General features: G+C 45.0%; 1 protein-coding gene across 11 annotated transcripts in view; it reads right to left on the reverse strand.

Annotated features, from left to right (window-relative positions):
• Positions 1-23,528, reverse strand: part of SNED1 (sushi, nidogen and EGF like domains 1) — a 3,218,914-nt gene that overhangs the window by 2,679,518 nt on the left and 515,868 nt on the right. For all 11 annotated transcript variants that reach the window (XR_011276037.1, XR_011276036.1, XR_011276038.1 and 8 more), the window contains exon 2: positions 15,319-15,606. Coding sequence is in view for 7 of the 11 variants with exons in the window: in XM_069618133.1 (XP_069474234.1) it covers positions 15,319-15,606 (288 nt within the window). In the remaining 4 variants the exon portion in view is untranslated. The remainder of the gene's footprint in view (positions 1-15,318; positions 15,607-23,528) is intronic.

Raw genomic sequence — 23,528 nt, forward strand, 5'->3', positions numbered from 1 at the left:
AGAAATATATTTTAGAAAAATTATTAATTTAATGTTTTATCAATTCAAAACAAATTGAATAAATGTTACATATAAACACCAAGAATGACCCCAACATACTTAACCACATTAGTATCACATTCACTCTCTCAAATCATCCATATAACATTTCACTACTTTTTCTGACAATTAGTTTTAACAGTCAGAGTGTCCAGTGTATTGGATATGTGTATCCAAATTATGAGTCTGTTGATTTCAAGCAATTCCACTGAACAATTCTAAATGTATGGTATTTTCTAAAAGATTTACATGTTCCGAATGTTGTATTGCGACAATTTCATTGCCCTGCAAATAAGTCTTCTTGTTATTTACAATAACAAATCGTAATCAATTTCTAGAGACAAAGAATGGGGTTTGTGCATTGATCATACAAGGATCCTTTAAAAATTCCAATCCAAAATGAATTTCCCTTTAACACTTGTAATGATGTTTTGGCCTTGCTGAATATTGATTAATCACATTTCCATATCTTGGGCTGTTAATTACCTAAAAAAACAATGTTATCCTCTAATTATTTTTATATAAACTGTAATCACTATGGTTCAACTTAATGTGGTGTGAACCGCTTGACACCACATACCTCCATCCGTCCACAGAGATCTGCCCAAGCACACTCTCTCTCACTACCAAGGTTGAAGCTGCAGAAAGCAGGTGGGGCCAGATTCCCGGTCCTCGCTGCCAAGTTATGGAACTCACTTCCTAATCCTCTCAGATCTGAACCCTCCTTTCACTCTTTCAAGAGTAAAGCTAAATTGTGGCTTACAGCGCAGGATTTACAAAGCTGCCACCAATCACAGTGATCCTGTCTACCACTAGTGCTCTCCGTCCTCATGTGAACTCTGTTGTGCTGCTTGGACCCACACTTGTAACCCTCTTGTATGCCATCTTGTAACCATCCTGTATATTGTTCTGTAAAATATCCTACTATTGCTATCTGTATATAAAATGTTATCTGTATATTTATACCATGTCTATGTAACCTCTGTAACCTCAGGAAATACACCCAGATGCCCCAGATGCCTTTGGGCCAGGCGTGCTATATAAATAAATAAATACAAAAATACAAATAATTAATTGTAAGTGGTGTTTTAATTGCACTTGTTATTAAGAGAAGTTACCAGACTAACTTTTTGAAGAGCCTACAGCCCATGTGGGCATCCTTCGGGACCCCCTGGGGAGGCCGGCCCCCAATTGGAATACCACTGCAGTGAGTGGAATAAGGGTAGCATGAGAGTCAAGGACAACGGGAGTGACGGGCAACACCTTCCAAAGTTAGCTCCTCCACAATAACCACACAGTAGGAAGATGACCAAGCATAGCGAGGGTGCACAAACAAAGCAAGGCAATTTTTACTTTATGTGAAAAATTATGTAAAGAGCTACATCATTTACAACGGTTCGCAAAAGAAACTTATGGAAAAAATCCAGCAGATGCTAGAACAAGGAATGCAGGAATTTTTTACAATAAATCTTCAGGATGCCACAGTATATGCCAGCTTTTTCCCTGGACCTAGTATGATAGCAACCTCGTCTGTCTCCTCCTCCCTCCCCTTACTTGTTCCTCCACGCCACCCCCCAGCACTATCTGAAATGTCGTCAGGCTGAGTATGATAGTTAATTTCACATCCTTACTGTTCATGGCCTGTAAGAATGTCATTGTATTTTCCCTTGTTACCTCCCTTGCCTTGAAGCGCTTTGAAATACATTGTGTATAGGCGCTATATAAATAAACTATCATATCATATCATTTCACTGCTGAGTTATACCACCAACATCATATTACAACTGTAAGTAGATTTGCACTGTCGATTTCATAATGTGTCAGTAATCTATGTCTGCTATTTATTATTTATGTATTTTTATTGCAATGCACACTCTGAGACAGGCATGGTGACAAGAGAGACACAGACTCAGAAAAAACCTTTTTTGAAAGTTTTAGGGTTGGTGTAATACCTAACTGTCCCTAACTCTCTCTAAAGGGATGCTTCCCTGAAATGATGCTTCTAAGCGCCGTCGATGTCTGAAAGTCCAAATAAAAAGTCTGTCTGTGTCTAAACCTTTGCTTGCCCTCACTCTGAAAAAAAATGTGTTAGGGGGCCTTTTGTCAAAAATGAAAAGTAGTGGATCAACCCAAAAATAGGAGACCAGGGTTGGTTTACGGTGGCTTTCTAGCCAGGCGTGGTTTTAAGTTCACCAAAAATGAGTTCAATCAAACAATGTTGTCTGCAAGACCTTTGCCACAGGGTCCTTGCAATGAATTGAAATACTTTCAATGTCTTTTATGTCCTTGGGGCTCCCTTCCCCAAACTTCAACTTATTCAAGTTTCAAACATCACGAATGAAATGTATAACAGTTCCTGTTGATGCTTCTTCGGGTTCCCTTCCCCAAACTTCAGTCCTTTCAACGCTATTAGCAAACCAATAAGTCTCCAACTTGACCAGGCCTCGAGTTTCCTTCCCTAAGCTCAGACTCCTTCCATCTTTTAAACACAAACTCAGTTTTTTCAGGATGCCCTTTGAGTTCTTAAGTAGCCCTCTCAGGGTTCCCTTCCCCAAGCAGAGGCCTCTTGCAACATTAAACACATAACAAAATATATCACAGTTATTCAGCTGGTCAGGATATTTTTCTTATTTACTGCTTTTCTTACACACAATACTCTCATGGGGTAGAATCAAAGGCTTTCAAAAATGCTATGCTCTTTGCTATTCCTAAGCGCGACCACTCTGATCCTTTGCCCCGCTCTTTGTTTCATACTCCTGCTTTCCTTTGTGCCTTTTATCTTCATGTGCTTGTCGGGCACTGCTGCACTGTCTTTTATTCCTTTCACTTTGTTGTGCACACCAGCGCTGTTCTTTTCCACTCTATACTTCTTGTGTGCCTCTTGCACCTTCCTGCTTTATTGTGCTTATTGTATCCTTTTATTTCACTTATTTCTTTTTTTTTTTTAACTTTCTTTATTAGATTTTTTCAAGGTTAAACAAACAAACAGGCCATGCACCAGCGGCAGCAACGCCCCCCACCTCCCTCTCCCCCACCCTCTCTCTTTACTGTGTCCTCGATAATTAAGTCACTTTCTGGAGTCCTTGCTTGATTAGCTTCATTACACCCTTTCTCCTTCTTTGGCGTTCTGATCTGGCTCGGAGCTTTGGCTTGAGTTTGGGGACACAGATTGCGAACCCAATGTGTCAGTGGAGGACATTGAATAGGTTATGTATGGACCCCAGATGTTGGGGAGGGGCGTGCGTGTAACAGCAATGTTTTTTATAAAGCTGGTTTCCACATCTTGACAGTACGTAACATCATTCAGCCAACGTTGCAAGTTTGGTGGGGGTCCTCGTCCCAAGTTAATCGCGATCCTTCTGTGTGCAAGAACAAGGAATAAGTCTGTTAGTTTCTGCACCTCTCCCGGTAGGTGTTTGGTTAAGCCTAGAAGTGCTAGCATGGGGTCAGGTTCCAGTCGTGTTCCGATGATTGCTGAGATTTCCTCCAGTATTGTGTTCCAGAACGTCGCTATGCTGGGGCATGGCCATGCCAGGTGCATGAAGTCTGCGTCGTGTGCCCTGCACCGGCTATATTCTGCTGATATCGTTGGTTTTAGGGCATGAAGTTTTGCTGGCGTGTGGTACACTTGGTGGAGATAATTGAAGTGAATTTGCTTATACCTAGTATTAAGTGCGACTTTCTCGGTGAGTCGGAGTATGTAGTTCCAATTATCTTCTGTTATGGTGGTGTTTAGTGCTTTTTCCCATCTCCTTTAGCTTGTGGTAAGTCCGTTTTAATCATGAGCGATTTGTATATGTTAGCCACCAGCCGGCCTTCCACTTGAGCTTGAATCACTCTGTGTAGTAGCTTCCAGGTGGGCGGCTGTCGAGGGAAGGTGGGGATGTAGATTCGGAGAGCCTGGCGTAGTCTGAAGTAGATGAATATGTCTAGGGTGTTGTTTCCCCCTCTGTCACGGACCTGGTGAGGTGACAGGAAGGTGATTTCTGGGAAGAGGTCTCACAGGATTTTCACTTGTAGCTTGTCAGTCCAGTGTTGAAAAATCTTTTCCCAGGTGATGGGTATTCCCGGTACATACCTCACTGGGAGGAGGGGGGGAGTATCTGACCTGGATTTCTGTCCTCAATGCCATTCTTCTCCAGATAGTGTATGTGGTGCGACAATGTTCAAAAATCACTGCTCGTAGAAGGTAGGGGGATGGATGTGGGGTCTGATAAAGTGCGTGGCATACAGTGACTGATGAATTGCGCTTGGGCGGCCCAATATTAGTATTCCAGGTCGGGGAGAGCCAGTCCGCCTTGCACCACTGGAAGAGTCACTGTGGTGTATGCCACTCTCGCTACCTTCCCCGCCCATAGTAATTTGAGAATTATGCTTCTGATGTGTTGAAGAAATTGCTGTGTCTGTACCACTGGAATACTCGAAAATAAGTATAGTAATTTGGGAAGGATGATCATCTTGACCAGGGAGACTCTGCCCCAAAGTGTCAGTGGGAGAAACTTCCATCTATTTACTTTATTGTGAATTTTATCAACTACTTTCTCGTAGTTGTCTCGCATGATGTCACGACTGGATCTAGACAGGAATATCACTAGGTATCAGACTTTCGATTGCTGCCACCTGAAGCCGAAGTCGTTTGAGAACTCCTGGGTGTTGGCAGTCAGTGGGAAGATTATAGATTTTGTGTTATTGATCTTTAATCCTGAGAAGTTGCCAAACTTTAATACAGCGAGCATTATAGGATTCAGGTTTTCCACTGGATCGAGTAGGAAAAGAGCTATGTCGTCAGCATATAGGGATATATGATCAGTCTGTGCGGTCCCATAAAGATGACTCTGTGGAGATGGTGGAGCCGTAAATCGGAGGCCAATGGTTCCATGCCTAGGGCGAACAGTAATGCTGACAATGGGCATCCTTGACTTGTCCCTCTTCGTAAATGAATGTCGGCTGACTGTTTGTTTCCAAGGATAATGTTAGATGTTGGATGTTTGTATAGGACGGAAATCAATTGTATGAACCGCTTCCCAAGGCCCATGTGTTCCAGTACTGTAAAAAGGAAGGGCCATTCGGCTGAGTCGAAGGCTTTTTCTGCGTCGAGGAGTACCGCGATCGAGGGCTTCCATGACACTGAATATTCTTCTTATTCCGAATGAGGTGTTTCTGCCAGGTATGAAGCCTGCTTGATCAGCTAGTACCATAGCGGGCATCAGGGGGAGAATTCTTTTTGCCAGGATCTTCGCCAATATTTTATTGTCCAGGTTTATTAGGGAAATAGGTCGGTGTGATGCACATTCTTCTTTCGATTTTCCAGGTTTATGTAGGAGAATGATGTTGGCTCTGTAGAGAGTAGGCGGTAGTTCCCCTTTGATCAGTGCTTCGTCGTATACCTGTAGCAGGAGTGGGGCTAGAAGATTTGCAAAGTGTTTATAGAATTTGCCGATTAGGCCGTCGGGCCGGGTGTTTTTGTGTTCGGTAGTTCTTTAATTGCCTCGAGTATCTCTTCTGAAGTGATGGGCTCATTGAGGGGTCCTCGAAGTTCAGTGTTTGTCCAGAATAACTCAAAGTCATCTAGGTACGGGGCTAGGTCAGTGGTAGTGGCGGAGTAGTGTGAGTTGTAAAACTTGCGGAAGGTTTCAATGATTCCTTCTTCAGAGTATATAAGGTCTCCAGATTGATCTAATATTGCGTCAACCATTGTAGGTTTTCTTTCAGCTGCTACTAGTCTTGCTAGGAGAGCGCCGGGTTTCTGCCCTTTGCCATATTGACGTATTGTATGATTCCTGGCAAGGAACTTCACCTCTCTCTCTGCTGTAGTTCTGAACGTTTCTAGTTCGGTTTTGAGCTCTTCTAGGGTTTGAGGGTCTTTGGATGTCGAGAGTGTTTGTTCAAGCTCTTTTAGATGGGCATCACTTAGGGTCAGTTCTCTCCTTATCAGTTTTAGGATCCCGTTTTCTTTTGTTAGGCATATCCCTCTAACATAACACTTTAGTGTTTCCCAGAGGATCTCTGCGGATGTCACAGAGCCTTGATTGGTCTCGATAAAGCTCAATATTTCAGCTCGGAGTTCATCTGCGAAAACCTGGTCCTTTAAAGCGCTGGGTTTGAATCTCCAGTGTGGTTTGGTATTCCTGGCAAGTGATGTGTTGTATTCGAGGGTCACTGTTGAGTGATCTGATAGGGTTCTGGGTAGAATTTGGCATTCCCCCCACCGGGGCTGTCTGCGTGAGGACACAAGGAGGTAGTCCAGTCTCGAATTAATTTTGTGGACCCAGGAATAGTATGTGTACTCTCGTGCCTCTCGATGTTTGTGTCTCCAGCAATCGCTTAGGTCGTAGGCTTTGCATATTTCGGTGATCTGCCTGGATGCGTTGGAGGAGACTGTCGCTGAATTGTGGGATTTGTCTTTCGTAGGATCCATTGGTGCATTCATATCCCCACCACAGATGATCGTGGCTTTTCTGGTTGATTCCAGGTGTGTAACCAACCAGTCAAAATTATTTGTTCCATCCCTGTTCGGGCCCTAGGAGTTCATCAGAATAATTTCTTCTCTGTCTATAATTCCTCGTAGCAGTAACGATCTGCCTTCAGGATCTTTTTGGGTCTGTATTAGTTTGAATTTAGTTTTTTTATTGATAAGGATTGCGACCCCCTAGCGTAGGAGGAATATGAGGCAAAATATCTATGGCAGCCCCAGTCCCGAGCCCAGGTGTTTTCAGAGGTCGGACGTAATTGTGTTTCTTGGAGTAGGGCTATATCGATCTTATGTCTACGAAGATATTAGGAATTTTTTTTGTGTTTTGGTCGGCTGGCTGTCTCCCCTAATAATCCACGTTGCTAGTCTGTCTGGCATTATTTCTACAGCTGCGTCTTTTGGAGATTTGCTATGTTCTCAAGTCTAGTCCAGTGTTCTTTAGAGGTTTGGCAAGTATCTGTCGGACATCGAGGAGACAGATTTGAATCTTAGAGTCCAGGCAGCGGCGGGGAGATGGCGGCCGCGCCGTGCCCGGTGCATGCCTGGAACGATGAACTTTACACAACGTGGCAAGCCTCAACTTGCCTACTTCCAGCCCCCCATTCACACGGGCAACCCCCAACAAGCCTGTTTTCATGACCCACCCTCTTACTACTAGTGTGGTAAAAGGTAACAGTGCTGCGCAAGGGGCGCTAGTAGCCTCCCAAGGTGTGGGGCTCTACGTCGTCTACGAAATGATGGTTCTCCGGTGGTAGAGTTGCCTTAAGATCTTGTGTTGTTTCTCTCATGTGTGGAGTTATGGTGGGTTCCTCCTGGCTCTGTCTCTTTACGGCAGAGCAAGGTTGTTGTTGAGGGATATGCACCCGGCCCGATCTAGACAGGAGTTGGCCTCTTCAGGCTATTGGAAGAATTGAGCCTTCCCGTCATGTTGGACTCACAGTCTGGCAGGGAAGAGCATCAAATAGGGTATTTGTAGTCCCGCAGCTGTTGTTTGATTCTTGAAAAGGATCCTCTTTGTGCTTGGACTGTGGGGGAGAAATCCGGATAAAAGTGAATGGTGTGGCCATCATATTGCAGTTCTCCCCTTTTCTTTGCGAGTCGTAAAATTGTGTCCAGGTCCTTGTAGCTGAGCAATTCTGCAATGATTGGGTGGGGCGGGGCCCCGGGAACTGGTCTGGTGGCCCGGATTCTATGTGCCCTTTCCACGACGAACAGCTGTGATAATGCTTCTGTTCCGAAAAGTTCAGTGCATATTTTTTCGATGTGATCTTCCATTTTCAACTGCAGCTGTTGTTCTCTGACCCCCACTATTAGTATGTTATTCCTTCGAGAACGACCTTCCAGGTCCTTGTTTTTGGCCATCGTTACTTTCATTTGAGCTTCTAGCGTTGACACTCTGGTATTCATTGCCGTGACACTGTCATCTAACTCTGACACTCGGTGTTCCACTGTGTCTAGGCGCTCAGCATGTTTATCCAGGCAGTGTTGTAGCTGGTCTACTTTGGAGGAAAGGCTGTCCATTTTGCTGTCTAGGTTCCCAATTCCAGCTTTCAAATCGAGAAGTATCTCTTTGATATCGAAGGATTGGGGGAGTTCTTCCTCTTGGGGTGCATCTTGTGAGGGAGACTCTGGTCGGCTGCTGGGACGCATCGTCTTGGACGTTGTTCCTGTCTGGAAGTTCAGCTTAGGTTGTGATTTGTCAATCTTCCCCATGATGAGCTTGGGCTGACAATTTTCTGAGGCCTGAGCAGCCACTGGAGTGGGGTGTAGCTGTCCCTGCCGGCACAGCTAGACTTGAGATTTTGTCTTGGCCCGGTTCTTTTTGGTGTACACAGAGTGCCAGGTAAATTGGAATGAGCTTGTGTTGTGTGGTCTAATAGGGTGTCTTCAACTGACCCAGCTGCAGGGCGATGATAGTGTCTGTTGGGTTAAAACCGTGAGTGCCCCTCCCTCAGGGAATTGGAAGGTTGCTGCCCGTGGCGTTCGATTAATGTCACAATTGTAAGCTCGTGTGACTACTGTTAGCCGAGTCTCTCTTATATTTTCCTGTGGCTAGGGAATCGGCACTCGATTGGTCTTGGGCCAGGTAGCTCCAGTGTGTCACCCCCAGGCTATTGGGCGTTGAGCATTCAGTTAGTGTTCTGTTTTAGTTTATATGCTGCTCTTATTGTGCTGGCCTCGTTTCTGATGCGTTTAGCGTGCTCTTTTAGGTGGAAGCGGCCCATTCTTAGTCTGTTGTGGGGTAGGGGATCTGTTTGTTGTGCATTCGGTGTTTTATTTGTTTAAGATGACAGTTAATTGAACTGGTACGGTACCTTTCATCCGGGGGAGGGCCATCTCTTCACCAGCCGGTGTGAATTTTGTTGACTGCTGCCGATGTCCTCTGTACGGATTTATTCCGGTATCTTCTGAGTGTCACCTTGATGCGAAGGTTTCTTCTCACTGAGAATTTCGGCTTCTTCGCCTTGGATCTGTCTGCGTTGCGTGTGAGCTCTGCCTGCGATCGTCTAATGCTGTGTCCCTGTGATGCCGAGGGCAGAGTGGGGTCTTTTCTCTCTGCAATTTCCGTGTCTCAACTATCGCTGTTGGTGCACCCCTTTACTTTTCCTTTTGTTTGCTTGGCGCCATGTTCTGGCTGCGTTCGGGCAGTGTGGCTGAATTCGGCACCGCTGTCTCTGCTGTGACTGCCGCCAGCGGGCTGCCACCTCGTCCGGGGAGTCCCTGGCTCTCTATCCCGCGGGAGGGCGCGTATCCAGGCGCCGGCCGGCAGCACCCATGGGGCCGGGATCTTGGGGGTAGGTGTGATTCTTTTCTCCCCCGCTGCTGCTGTTCAACGCTGTCAGTTCACGCTCTGGGGCCTCCGGTGCTGCCCGGGCAGGGCGAGCCCGCACGGGGCGTTGCTTTGGCTGCTTTCCGGATGAGCGGGTGGATGAGCCTCGCCACAGGTGTTCGGCTGTCGAGTTGATCAGGAGGGTAGGTTAGGCGAGTCTGTGGCGGTTTCTCCAACTTTGCAATCGGCACCAGGCCATTGTGCTGGGGGTACAGCCTGACGAAATATCTGCCTCATTCTGTGCTGAGTCTTGTTTTGGGGCACGGGAGGCTCAAATCTCATCAATTTCGGGCATGTTGTAAAGGATGGGATCAAGCATAGTATATTGTAGAGAGAATGAGGACTTTTTCTACCGGAGAGCAGAGTATTGTTCAGGATTAATGTCACGCCACACAGGCGCTCACAGGGGAGCGGCCATCTTGGTCGGCTCTCTAGCGCCCTCTGTTATTTCACTTACTTCTGCTTTTGGTCGGGCACACTTGCACTTTTTCCTTTGCCGTGCGTCCTTGCACCTTTAAACTGTCCCTTTCCTTCTCTGTGCCCACTCGCACCTTTTCCTTGCTTTGCTTTCGGGCCGCTTGCCCTCTCTTGACTTTCTCATGCGCCCTCGCCCTTTCCTCTTGCTTTGTTTCTGTCTGCTTCAACTTTACATTCGGGCAGCTTGCCCTTTGTTTCAAATCTATTTGCTTTTTGTCTTATTTCTGCGCAACTCACATGCACCGTTTTCTTTTTTGTCCCTTTCTTTCACTCGCTTTCTCTCTTTCTACATTTGTTTCTTAAAACTGATCTTCTTGCTTTCTGTTTTGTACCGTTTGGCCAATCGTGCTTTTTCCTCCCTTTCCCACTCCAGCCACCCGCACGCTCCTGGGTTACTCTCTTAGTCATGTGAAACTCACCGGGTAGCGTAGCGCTGGGGAACAGTGTCTCCGGGATGCTTTGGGTCATGGTCAGGGTCTCACCACCTGCCCCTCAGACGCTCTTGTGCCTGGCACACTGCCAGAGGGAACAAACGAATGCACATTCTCTGACAGCAGGTTCCCAGCTGCCTCGCTCTGGCTCTCAGGAGACTCTGCTCCCCAGCCACGGTGCAGCCCTCCTTGCACAACGGGCCAGCGTAGCAGCATGCTGTACTCATCTGATCTGGATCCTCCTTCCTGCAGCTCCCAGCTTCGTTGCTCCACTGGTCCAAAATTACTCCAGCTCGCTCACCAATCTCTGTAAAGCCGCACCTTTTATAGTGAAAAAAACAGTCAAGTTGAGTCAGGTGTAACTGGTCACTATTAAATGCCTGACCCTGCCTGACTCTTAGTGGGACAACTCAAGTTCTTTCTAGGGTAGGTTGCCCTTACTTTCCCCAGATAATTCCTATGGGTAATCTTTACTGATCTTAGTTGCCTCTTCCTCGTCTTGCTTTTGTTGGAAATGGAGAGGAGATGGGGTGAGATTGGAGATGAGATACCCCATAAAGGCTGAGGGAGAGTAAGGTGGGGTATTTTTGGGACTGGGTGAATACCATGTCTCGCACTTGGGTATCCTCCTTCCAATTCCTTGTAACCCTCCATTCAGGTGATCCTCAGGTGATCCTCCCTCGCTTGTCCACCCCCAGGATCAGGATCCAAAAGTGATGGCGAGGTGTAAATACGTGTTTGTAAATATCACCATTCTCACATGTAGAAAGACATTTTTTCCTCTCAGCTTTCTATTTGTTTTGACTTTGTTGTTGCTCATTATTGTTTGTATGTGTTCACATTTTCTTTTCTTTTGGCCAATTCTGCAGATTTTGTTACTCAAAAAATAATAGGACCCTCAATGGAGTGGTAAACTACCCGTTTGGTGAATTTCCTTGTTTTATAATACCTTCATGTTTTTCTTTTTAATCCTTAACCCAGATTTCGAACTGCTTTCCAGCCATTTTTCTTGATGAGTGGCACCCACCATTCCGGTGCCATTGTGGGTCTTCTATGTAAGGTTCATGACTTCATAAGAGTTGTCTTCCATCAACATCATTACAAGGCCATGTAACAACTAAAGATCACATAGCTTCCATTTCGATTTTTCCAGTATTTTAGGTCTTCAGGTTTCTTTTATATATCAATTTCATTCAGGGCTTAAGTCGAGGGTGCACGCGGGGGACAGAGTCCCCCCAATTTTTCCAGAGGATGAACTCAGTCCCCCCAAGTTAAAATGAGTAACACTGAATGTCATATTTCAATTTATGAATTAAAGCCGACCTCAGGGATCGAAACGCAGTTGTCAGGTTTGCAGGCCGGACACTTCACCACTGCACTATATAACCTGATGAAAAATAACAAACAACTAAAGGTGAAATGTCCCATTTCTGTACTGCAAGTCTGAGGGAAAACGTTTGTATTGGTTGTTGGAGTTAAAAACATGCACACCTTTCAACGTTTTCAAAAACCCTATTTGAAGAAAATATGCATGGACTAATGCATTTTTAGATTTCTCACTCTCTTAAAAGCGAACATGTATTTTTCTTTAAAGCATTGGAAACTTTGTAAGATCTGTTCATTATTTCAAATAGCTGCTCTAATTTTGGAACTGTACTTATTGTAAGGGGTTACACATTATTTTATCCCATTTATCCATTAGACAATGTCAGCAGCCTTTGAGGGAGTGTATTTGAAAAACACAGCCACTGCTCAGGGAAGTGCAGTTTGCTTTCTAGTGCTCAACTGTGAGAAAACGATGAAGTCACTCACTGCAGGACTTTTCCAGAAGCATCATGCACTTAACTCAGAGCTGGGGAGCAGTGTCACTAGAATGCCACTTCTGCCTGACTTCAAAATGGTACACTGGCTTTTTTAATCCCTGGGCCACCGCCTTGAGGCTTGCAAAGGGGAATACCTACCAACAAGGGATAATCAACCACAGTTCACAACCCCAATTAGATCAAAGATAACACCTGAAAGTAAATGCCTTGGAAAATAGTATAACTAATCCCCAGCAGAGAGACAAGAGAAAAGGGGAAATTATTTAATAATCACATCACTCAGGAGCCATATGAAAAGTCAAGGATTCAGCAGTCGGGTCACAGACTGGGTTTGAGTGTGGAGAGAGAATGCATGCTGACTGGAAAACAGAAGAAAGGAGGAAAGGGCGCTAACCCCAAAAGATGCCCAGGCAAACCCCTTTCATCGCTTGTGCGGGTGGCTGCCAGAGGGACTGCTTCAGTGTTTTAAAACCTTAACATTACATTAAAAAGACCAGAAACAAGGAGGTGGCTGTGGTGCAAGAATGACAAAGCCCGACTAAAACCCAAAGCAAGGGGGAAGAAATACTTACTGGTAGAAGTATCGCCCAACGTCCTGATTGTGGCTGATGTATGCATAAACGGGGAAGACCTCAGTGTGGCAAGGCGCTGGGAGGAATGGGGTATTTCTACATGGGGAGATATGTACGAAGGCAGGAAATGTAGTGACTTAAATAGCATAGCTCAGCAGACAGGCCTGCCCAAGGGACAATTTCTGAGATGTATGAAAGTGGTGTGAGTGGCGGAACAAAGATGGAGCGGGTGGCCCAGTGAATTGGAGGAGACAGGGCTTCTGGCTCTAATGTATACTCTAGAAGATGGTTGGAGGCCTGTAACTAGACTGTACAGTTACTTGCTGAGTGGGTCTAACCCTCAAAACCCAAATCTGAAGATGCGATGGGAGTTGGATGTGGGCTCTGTAATCACTGATCAGGAGTGGGAACAAGTGCTTAGTTTACCTAAAAATGTGTCCAGGAATGCTAGATTTAAACTACTCCAAATAAATGTACTCCATCGTACATACATGACCCCCAGCAGAATAGCTAAATTTAATTAAAACATGCCCTCAACCAGCCCCTGGTGTAATCAAGATGAAGCAGATCTAATCCATATGTTCTGGAGTTGTGTAAGTGTGCAAGGTTTTTGGTCCCAAATTGAACAGGCTTATAAGGTGACAGGTGTTGTCAGATACAATTAGGGTCCACTGGAGTGTCTACTTGGCGCATTTCCCAGGCAAGGCAAATGCAGGAATATGACCAGATGTATGGATCTAGCTTGCATTCTCGTCGTATTGCCATGTACTGGAAGTTTATGGGGTGCCCGCAATATGAACAGTGGTACCGCAAATTTGAAACTTGGTGCAAGGCAGAAACGAAGGCATGGGCTGGGTCACTACAGTGTTTGGACGAGGTCCTCATTGATACTTATAAGTCTTGGAAAGTACTTGTTTTTACTATGTTCCACCTGTCTGCTGATAAGCCACTGTGAACATCCTTTCAATGCTACATTATATGTGAGTGTGAGTCCCTACAAACCCCCCACTCCCTGAGTTTCTTTTTGAGTTCCTAGCCTTGATTTTCTGGTAGCCCACCTCACTTTGCCCACAACGCTATCCTGCTGCCACTATAATAATTATTGCTTAGTTACCTTGTACAAGATCCTAGTTGACATGTCTGGAGAGTTCTTTGTTTGTTTATGAGAATTGTATTCTGTGTTTTACTCTGCTGTTACTTGGTCAATGCATTAGTCTATGCTATATTTTCACTGTAACCTTGTCAAGCTGATGCAAACCACTTACAGCTTGATAATAACAATAAACACATTTGAAAATAAATACAAGATGATTAAACAGGTGAGGGTAGAGACTGAAGATAAAGCTAGGGGAACATGGGACACCGCTATGGGAGCAGTGATCACGGAACGCCAATGGTCAATGGTATGCAGCCAAGGAAGATATTTATAAATAGTCGCTATAGACTGAACCATTTTAAATACCTGCATCACATGTATTATACATTGCCACAGTTGCACAAGTACTATCTCAACAGGACCAATGAGTGCGATAGGTGTCATCGGCAGAATGCAAACTTCCTACACATGGCGTGGTGGTGCAGGAAGGTGACTAAGCTATGGAGACAGATTATTAATGGAATGGGGGAAATGGTGGAGGGACATATCCCCAACACACCAAGGGCATGGATGTTAGCGAATTTTGAAGGGGAAGGGATTCTCAGGAACAGGTTGTTAAGTATGACTTCTGTGGTAGCTCGATCATTGGTAGCTCGGACTTGGGGTAAGGGACCATACATTTTAACAGTAGGTGGAATGGATGTCGAGCTGTGAGAGATTGGAGACACAACAAGCTGCCTTGCTACTCACCAGAAGTAGGCGATGCAACACTGTTCAACTGGCGTAAAATGATAGAGATATGGTGTGTAGTGATTTGAAAGAATTCTATGGGGAGGTGGTATGTCTGCCACACATGTTGAGGAATGAGGTGTTGGGTGGCGGGGAGGGTACACTTGTATTATAAACAATGCGGCTAGGGTGATAAATTATGTGTTTCTGTGGTGTTACCTTTCTGATTTCTGTTTGTAAGATGTGTATGTCAACTAAAATGAAAAAAATAGTACGCTAAAACACAACCCCCAAAGAATCTTGTTAACAGTGACAGGTTACTGGCCTCTACCGCTCCAACTTCGTTTTCTCTCTTGTTTTGCTCAACTCCACCCGGAGGTAGTAGTGAAAGTGTTGAGGAATGTCTAAAGTTCCACGAAGCCACAACAACCGCATTATGTAAAAATCAAAAGATGCTCTTTATGAAACTAATAAGAGACATCCATAGTATATTTTCTCTATTTTAGTCTGTTCTACCAAATTTGGTCAGCATAACCTGAGTGAGCAACTTACTTCCTGTATCGAGTAAAGCAAGAGTATACATTGGAGGGGAGCGGAAAGGGGGAAAAGAGATAATGCAACTATGAGGAAAGAGGAAGCTGGGGAAGAGGGTAGCTGGGAGGGAAGACACTACAAAGAGGAAATAGGATTGGTAGGATACAATACAGTATAAAGTCACCTCCAAGAGGTGAGAGTTGACACCACATGAGGTGTGCGGCTGTGAGGTTGTTGGCTGCAGTAGATTATAAGGAACAGAAAAATCACACTTTCTTTTTTCAGAGCACGAGGAGAAAAGACCCAGCCACTCACCGGAGATTCAGCACTTCCACCGAAGAAGGTAACACCAAACCAAGTAGCAATGAATACCCACTGGGCTGAAAACTGCGGCAATTCTGGAAAGTGCTGCCTGATGTCCTCTGTGGCTCTTTTAAGGATATCTGGATCATTGCTCTCTCTGTAATATACCTCCCCAGCCTGTCGGTTGTCCACATCGGCCCAGAAGGCAGCCACTACACGTCTGTCCTTTGAGATTGGGAAGGCCACAGGTGTGAATTGGGAGACCTCTCGCAGGAAGGACAGAATTCCGTTGTTGTTTACCTATCCAGTAGAAAAAAAGAGCATGTTTTGCAAGAGGGTTAAACATTTCAAATTGCAATCTTCTAGTCATGTATAAAATGTCACGCACCCTCAGTTCTTCACATGCACACAGCATGCCATTTCTTACTAGTCAGTGGTCAATCATCACTCACCAATGGCTAGTGCACATTTTAAGGCCTGTTTTACAATGAGAATTAGAAACCTCCACTTCATATTGACTACGTAGAGCCATTGACAGGCATGTCTTCTGTCCACATTTTTCAGTGTGTGGCAATTTTTCTTCCTGTATCCCTACCTTTACTTCCCTGCACTTGCACTTTGCATGATCATAGTCAGAATAAAAGGCCCAGATTATTTCAGTCACTCGTTTGCTTGGGAAGCCAACTTGCTGTTCACATTTGCATCCACTAGGGGGAGGAGATTGCTCAACACAAACAAGCCCTTTATTATGAGCTTTTCAGTAACAGCTCCATATATTTAAATCTAATTGCGCGCAGCTAAATTTGAAATTTCTATGGGAAATGTGTTGTTGGAGTTAGCCTGATGATTTCAACTGGTGTGCTATGTTTGTGGAGTTGTGCATCAGTACTTCCACAATCCATTATTTCTCAACTCAAAATGTAGCATGCAGTCTCTTTAAAGGGTCCAACGAAGAGTGGTATTTGTAGAGTCACTTCTGTTCTATTACACCTGGTTACTGCTTGCAGTTGCAATAATCCCGACAATTATGATACATTTTCAAGGATAAAATGAAGAGTTGTTGAGGATTAAGAACAGCTCCTTGGTGCCAGACATCAAACAGTGAGCAGGAGCTACTTCTGGTAAACAAGGAGCTAATATATAGAATACTGAAATGACAGCTTTAACAAGAGATGCAAACTGCAACCTTTTGTCCATTACAGATGGATATTGTGCTTTGTTAGTTCAGTCAGTTCCTGTTAGGTGTAGGGTGCTCTTTTCCTTAGCTTGCAAGACAAGCAATAAAAGACGTCTCTGCCGTCACCTTAAACTGATCCATGAGTCTGGTCTCTGCAACAGTGTGGCCCAGCAACTCGGATTTGCTCTGCAGCGCAGCAGCACCGCTGAGCTTGTTGGCCACCTGCTTTTGAATGTACCGTTGCACAACAAACAAAGAGGTAAGGAATCCAGTTTAAAAGCTCCAAGGGGTGGTCCGGAAAATGTTGACCGTCTGGAGTTAAGGGTGTTTCATGATGATAAAAAAGACACAGATTTGTTTCAGGATTATGCTAATATGGGTTGTAGATTCTGGGTAGGTTATTTCGTTTTATTTTTCATGTTTGCCTGGCTTATTATCATGATCATTTGAGTGAACTATTTGTTATTTCCTGATAATGATCTGCCAAAGTGCTGGCCATTTTCAATCTCGGTAATAGATGGCCTAGTAAGGGTCTATTGACTCTGGTAATGGCCAAATGTCCTTCTGGTAATATGGTTCAGTGTTTAGTGAATGGGCGAAGTAAAACCAGTAAGAGGATTATGTATTGAGAATGGGATGTTTGGGGAAGCACAATGGGACAGATGGGGAGAGTTCGTAGTGCTCCGAACCCTCTTCAGGCAACTCAGAAATGTCTCTGTAAAACCCCTTCTCAGTCAGGATCGTACGGAAAGTGGAGTCTTAGTATGTGTGAAAAAGGGATGGATGAATTGTGTGAGTTGTATTAAAACAAAAGACAGACATGGGCAAGGGGCAGTCGAAACAGGAGCCCATACCATCTTAGGGTACACCTGATCATTACATGTCTACAAACTACAACAGTGCCAGACCTGAGTTTCGAGGTCTGGCACCATTGAATGCTAGAGAAAACACACACTACGGTACCTTTAGTTTCTGTTAGAAGGGACCTTGAATTTGGAAGAATTAGCGGATTTAAAACGTGCCTTGGAAAAGTGTAAAAGGAAAGTAGGTCCACAACATTGGAGAGTGCACCCTAGGTACTTTAAAAGGCTACAGACTGACAAAGCGTTTTAAAGTCTAGAAGCAGAAGGATTTTAAAGAGTGATTAAAAGCCCAAATTAAGTATTTGAGAAGCCTGGGAATGATTTAGACTGCCAAGACCTCCTCATTGATCTGTCCTAGATCGTAGATGACAAACATGATGAAGAGACAGCAGTATGTTTGATAGACTTTTCCACTAATGTGCAAGGAGCTCAAGTGGTCATTCCGATAACCTCCGCTCAGACAACTGCTCAAGCTTCCCATCTACATCAACAAGTCGGCTCTGGTACCGGTGATCTCACAAACTGCAGACAGTGCTTATGAGCCTTTTTTCCCTATTGCAGGTGAAGATGAAAGTCCTAGATTCATATAGGTATCTATTTCGCCTCCTTCTTATATTCTGTGACAAGGGGTTGTGCCAGATATGGACAAGAGAGTTAGGTTTTTCAAGCACCCCTCAGGGAGGTCCAAGGGGCTGTCAGTGGTAAGATGGATGATAATCAACTGGTCAGTGTCCATGTTCCATGGACTCCTTGAAATTGAAGAAATTTGGCCAAAGAATTTCCAAACATATGGGTGGAGCCAGAGCGTTTTATCCAGGGTCTCCTGGCTGATATCTAATGTTATAACCCTATCTGGGCTTACATGAACCTGCTCATGAGAGTGGCTATGCATCCAAAGGTTAGACAAAGGCTGACCCAGCATGTCAATTGGCCGGCTGCTGATCCTGGCATAGGAGTTGGATTGGATCCAGCTTGGATTAGAATTATAGCTGCTATCTCGGAGGTTTACCCCAGAAAGACTGATTGGGGTAAAATAGACCATTTAGTATTTACTACCCTAAGACTCCTTGGGTGTGGTTTGGAGTATGGGGGCATTGTAGAGTGTTGAATGTGTACATTGGGATGTAAGGACCCCTGAAGTGGTAAGCGAGGAAAGAGGGATGTGCTCCAACTGAAAAGGGAGGTGCAGGAATGAACAATTCCATTCAAGATGACCAATGTGACAACACACATTCTGTTTCAAGCCACCTGAGGATGATCCTATTGGATCGAAATATGTACGTCCAGTGGCAAGTTAGTTTCTGCAGCTTGCCTTCTAAATGGTGCTTGAGGAGACAAATATATATATACTAATTAGTTTGACTATACAACATGAAGCTATGAAAATAAGCTAAGTTTGTTATAAACAGAAGAGTGGCCTTCACTTGTATGTTATGAAATGTCTACTCTACCGAAAAGTGAAAATAATTTCAGACATTGGTGGCACATGATTTGAATGATCCATGAACAGGATCTGGACAGTTCAGACAGTACAATTACATTAACAAGACTGAATGCAATTTATAATTTCAATTGGAATTGTAAATTACTAATCTCTTACATGGCCATATTTCCCCTTAAAAGAAAGGTTTACCCACATATTGAAGTCGACCAATCTTATTGGCACCTTCACACACCGCTTTAAAATCTGTGATTAGCAGGTGTTCCCTTCCGTCGTATTGTGATAAGGTAATCTCAGCCGTGATCTCTTTGGGATTAGGGTACATAATTCAAATTCATATAAAGCGTAGCACTGTTGATTTTTTGCAGATGTTCTGGGAATGTACCAATACCATGTAGTTCTAAACAAGAATCGCCCGTAGACATCACAGATTGTGAGTTGAAGATATTGAACTAAAGAGAAAAGCATACATGAATTTGGCAGGTATGTGTTATTTCAGTGGCATGTATAATTGCAAAAGTATACAAATGGATGTGGATAAAATACGAATTGCTTTGTTTGGTTTAAGTTGATTGTATCTGGGGTGTAGTTAACCCCAATTTGTTAACTTTTTTTAGAAACTCGCCCTGACGAAGGACAGAGTCCGAAATGCATCGGCAAGGGCTTCTGCCATTATGATGACAATAGAGAGAAATTTGAAAATAACGATAGATAAATGATTGAAATATAACCAAACAACACGCGTCGATCTATGGCAGATTGACTACTAACAAAGTGCCACTAAACAAAGCTTGAAAGCTTAACTGCAATACAATTGAAGTAGTATTTACTACACCAACAGGTGTCTCCGAAGCTCAGTGGAAGTTCCACTGAGCTGTTCTTTCCTGTTGCCTTTTTTGTGACATTGTGTATGTCACATGTTTCGGATGACGCCTTGAATTTCAACAATAAGAGGAAAATAGAATCTTATAGACTTATTGAAGATAAGCAGTGCCCGCCTTACCTCTCGTACTTGTTCACCAAATTGTTACACAAACACAAAGTGGAGGCACGCACAGAATGTCTTACGAAGATATATCAAATATCACTAATAAGCATGCAGAAACTCTAGGATTTACATCCGAGGAGGCAGAAGCAATACTAAATCTCATTTCAGACTCAGGACTTCGATTGCAACCTACAGATCCAGTCAAGAAGATTAAACAATTGGAATACCTTGTCCGCATGGAAATAAACAGGAAATGACATGCCATCACACTGACTATCACAGAGCTCAAAGGATCCCAAGAGGATGCCCTTACGACCGACGTTATGCAAGGATAATAAAGATTTTGTTAAGAAATGGGAAAGCATTTTCAACAAATGTTCACTTGATTTAATATTATTAACAATACAGGAATTATCCAAGGAGCTTGCAGTTATCAACTCAGAAATTGAAGATATCAAAACTGAATTAAGTACAACTATCAGTGAAGAAGACCTCAAGAAAACATTAGAGGAAATTAATCAGAAATTAGAATGCTACAGAGATGAGCTAGAAAACAAAAAAATACATAAATACAAACGAGACACCTATGATTATTGTAATGACGAGGTCTACACCTGGATGAACAAGTATAATAACCAGAATCGTCCCCATAACAAAACCTCAACAGATAATTCAAGCTCAGGTTCAGAAGCAGAATCAAGCAAAACTACTGATAATCACACGGAACAACAACCCAGTGAAACAGGAAGACCCCCGACAGATCGAACTACAACACCACCACGTAAACAGCCTTTTTAGGGAAAGGACAAGATCGAAGAAAAGAACACGATGGGGAAAGAGAAAAAGCAGGAGCCACGGGAACAGAGCCGATATCCGAACAGAAGGCTTTAGTCATCAATCTATCAGATAGACACCTTACAACAACTGAATTGACAACATTACAGAAAGGCTTAAACTTCGTACCTACACACACGTCCACCTTGTTTGAAACAAAAATAGAACTATTTAAATTCATACATAAGCTGAAACTTTAAGCTTTTTTTGCTGACACATCAACTGATCCAGTCAGCAGGGACTCAGAATTCCTGGAGTTACGTTCAAATTACCAGGTTACTCACCGTAGTGACCACCTTACTCCTAGTCCATAGTCCCCTTTCCTCCATACTTATGGGACATCTCTCCGTACTGTGGGACGGGACCGGAGCACTTTGTAAAAAGCATCCACATTTTTTTCAAATATTTGTCCCTCCTCTCTTTCCTGTGCAGGGCCCGGCACTCGGCCGTAACCCCGCCCACCTTGGCTCCGGCCCGCGCATCGCCCATCAGTCCTTTTCTATCGCAGGGTCAAAGACCCATTAGCAATAACAGAGGAACCTTATTAGAGGGGACGGCAGGCGGGCGTATGGAGGAAAGGGGACTATGGACTAGGAGTAAGGTGGTCACTACGGTGAGTAACCTGGTAATACTCCTACATCCCGTCCCCTTTCCTCCATACTTATGGGAGATTCCCAAGCACTCCTTACAGGAACTATGGGTGGATGGAAATACCCCTTACTGAAACAGGTTCTTCAGCACAGCCTGGCCAAACTGAGCATCAGCTCTAGAGCTCATATCGAGGCAGTAATGCTTACAGAAAGCAGATGGGGAGGCCCAAGTAGCCGCTTTAGTGATGGACTCCCAGGGAACATACTTCTGAAAAGCAACCGCGGCTGCCTTGCCCCGCAACAGGTGTGCATGGATACCTTTAGGAGGTTTCAGCTTTTGGACGGTGAAAGATTCCGTGATACAGGCGGCAATCCATCTGGAAATAGATGCCTTAGACGCCGGCCTGCCCTGAGGGTTACTGAAGGTCACAAAAAGTTGGGAAGAACTCCGAAGCTCGGAAGTCCTGTCCAGGTAGAACTTAAGAGCTCTTCGGACATCCAAGCAGTGTAGAACCCTTTCCCCCTCCGAGGAAGGGTTCGGAAAAAAGACCGGAAGGGAAATCGACTGATTCAGATGGAATTCGGTCACTACCTTTGGTAGGAAAGCTGGGTTCGTCCGAAGGACTACCTTGTCCTTGTGAAAGACCAAGAAAGGATGCTCCACCGACAATGCCTGGAGCTCACTCACTCTCCTCGCTGACGTAACGGCGACCAGAAAGGACACTTTCCAGGACACGTACTTGAGGTCAACCGTGGCCATTGGCTCAAAGGGTTTATGGCACAGCGCCGTCAGGACTACATTTAGGTCCCAAGGCGGGTGCGGACTACGAACCGGAGGGTAGATGCGTGTCAAGCCAGCAAAATGTCTCTTCACTACCGGGTTAGTTAAAGAATAAGAACACCGGTCTGTAGAGAGGTAAGCGGAAACCGCTGAGAGATAAGTCCTGCAAGACAGAACATGAACACCTGACTCTGCTAGGGAGGATACGAAGGACAGTACCGTGTCAATCATTGCCACCCTCGGGTCCAATTCTTTCTCCAAACACCAATGACAGAACCTGAGCCATTTACTCTTGTATTGGGATCTGGTCGAGGGTTTCCTGGCTGCCTGGATAATGCGCATGTTATCCGCAGACAAACCCAAACGCTCTAGAGATGTGAACTCAGGCACCATGCCGCCAAGTTGAGCGATTGTGGGCAGGGGTGCCACATCTGCTGTTCCCCTTGGTGAAGAAGATCGGGAGTAACTGGTAACCTGATCGGCGGACACACCGACAGGTGTTGAAGTTCTGAAAACCAAAACCTGGCTGGCCACCACGGAGCTATCAGTAGAAGAGAACAGTTGACAGAGCTCTTCAACTTCCAAATTGCTTGATGAACTAGGGGGAGAGGTGGGAAGGCGTAAGCTCTCATGTTGTGCCATGGAATCTCGAGAGCATCCCCCAGAGAGGAGGCTCCCAGCCCCCCTCTGGAGGCGTACTGAGGAAGCTTTTGTTTACCGCCGTGGCGAAGAGGTCCACCTCCGATGTGCCCCAACGCGAGAAAATCCATGAGAGGATCTCCGCCTTCAACTCCCACTCGTAGCTGACCACTGTCCGCCGGCTGAGGGCATCTGCAGTGACATGCAAGCAGATGTGCACTGCAAGCAGCCAGACCCCATGAAGCACGGCCCACTCCCAAATCTGGATGGACAGGTCCTCGAGAGGGGGAGACTTTGTTCCCCCTTGCTTGTTTATGTAATACATTGATACCACATTGTCCGTTCTTATGCGGACCACCTTGTTGACAATGAGCCGCCTGAACACCTTGAGCGCCAGAAAGATCGCCAGAAGCTCCAAATGATTTATGTGCAGGAGCTTGTCCTGAGGCGACCAGAGGTCCGAGACCTGAAGAAGATCTAACGTTGCACCGCACCCCAAAAGGGAGGAGTCTGTCGTGATCGTCACCATGGGGGCTGGGTCTTGAAACCCTGCGCCCACTGACAGGTTGCTGAGAGATGACCACCAGTCCAGGTCCACTCTCATGGAATCCGGAATCATTATCCGCTTGGAATCCGGGTCCATAGCCTGACGCCAGGAACTCAGAAGAGCCATCTGGGTCCGTCTCATTTTGAGACGAGCAAGAGGAAGAGCCAGTACACACGAGGCCATGAGGCCCAGAAGCCTCTGGAACCACCAGGCCGACATGCTCTCAGACTGCGCAAACATCTGACACGTGGCCAACAGATCCGCCATTCTGTCCCCGGTCAGATACACTGGGCAGTCGATCGTGTTCCAACGAAAACCCAGGAAAGTCAGGTCCTGTGAGACCGTCATGGAGGATTTCCGCC

Source organism: Ambystoma mexicanum, chromosome 10 (assembly GCF_040938575.1).
Source record: "Ambystoma mexicanum isolate Mex_15411 chromosome 10, UKY_AmexF1_1, whole genome shotgun sequence".
Taxonomy (NCBI): domain Eukaryota; kingdom Metazoa; phylum Chordata; class Amphibia; order Caudata; family Ambystomatidae; genus Ambystoma; species Ambystoma mexicanum.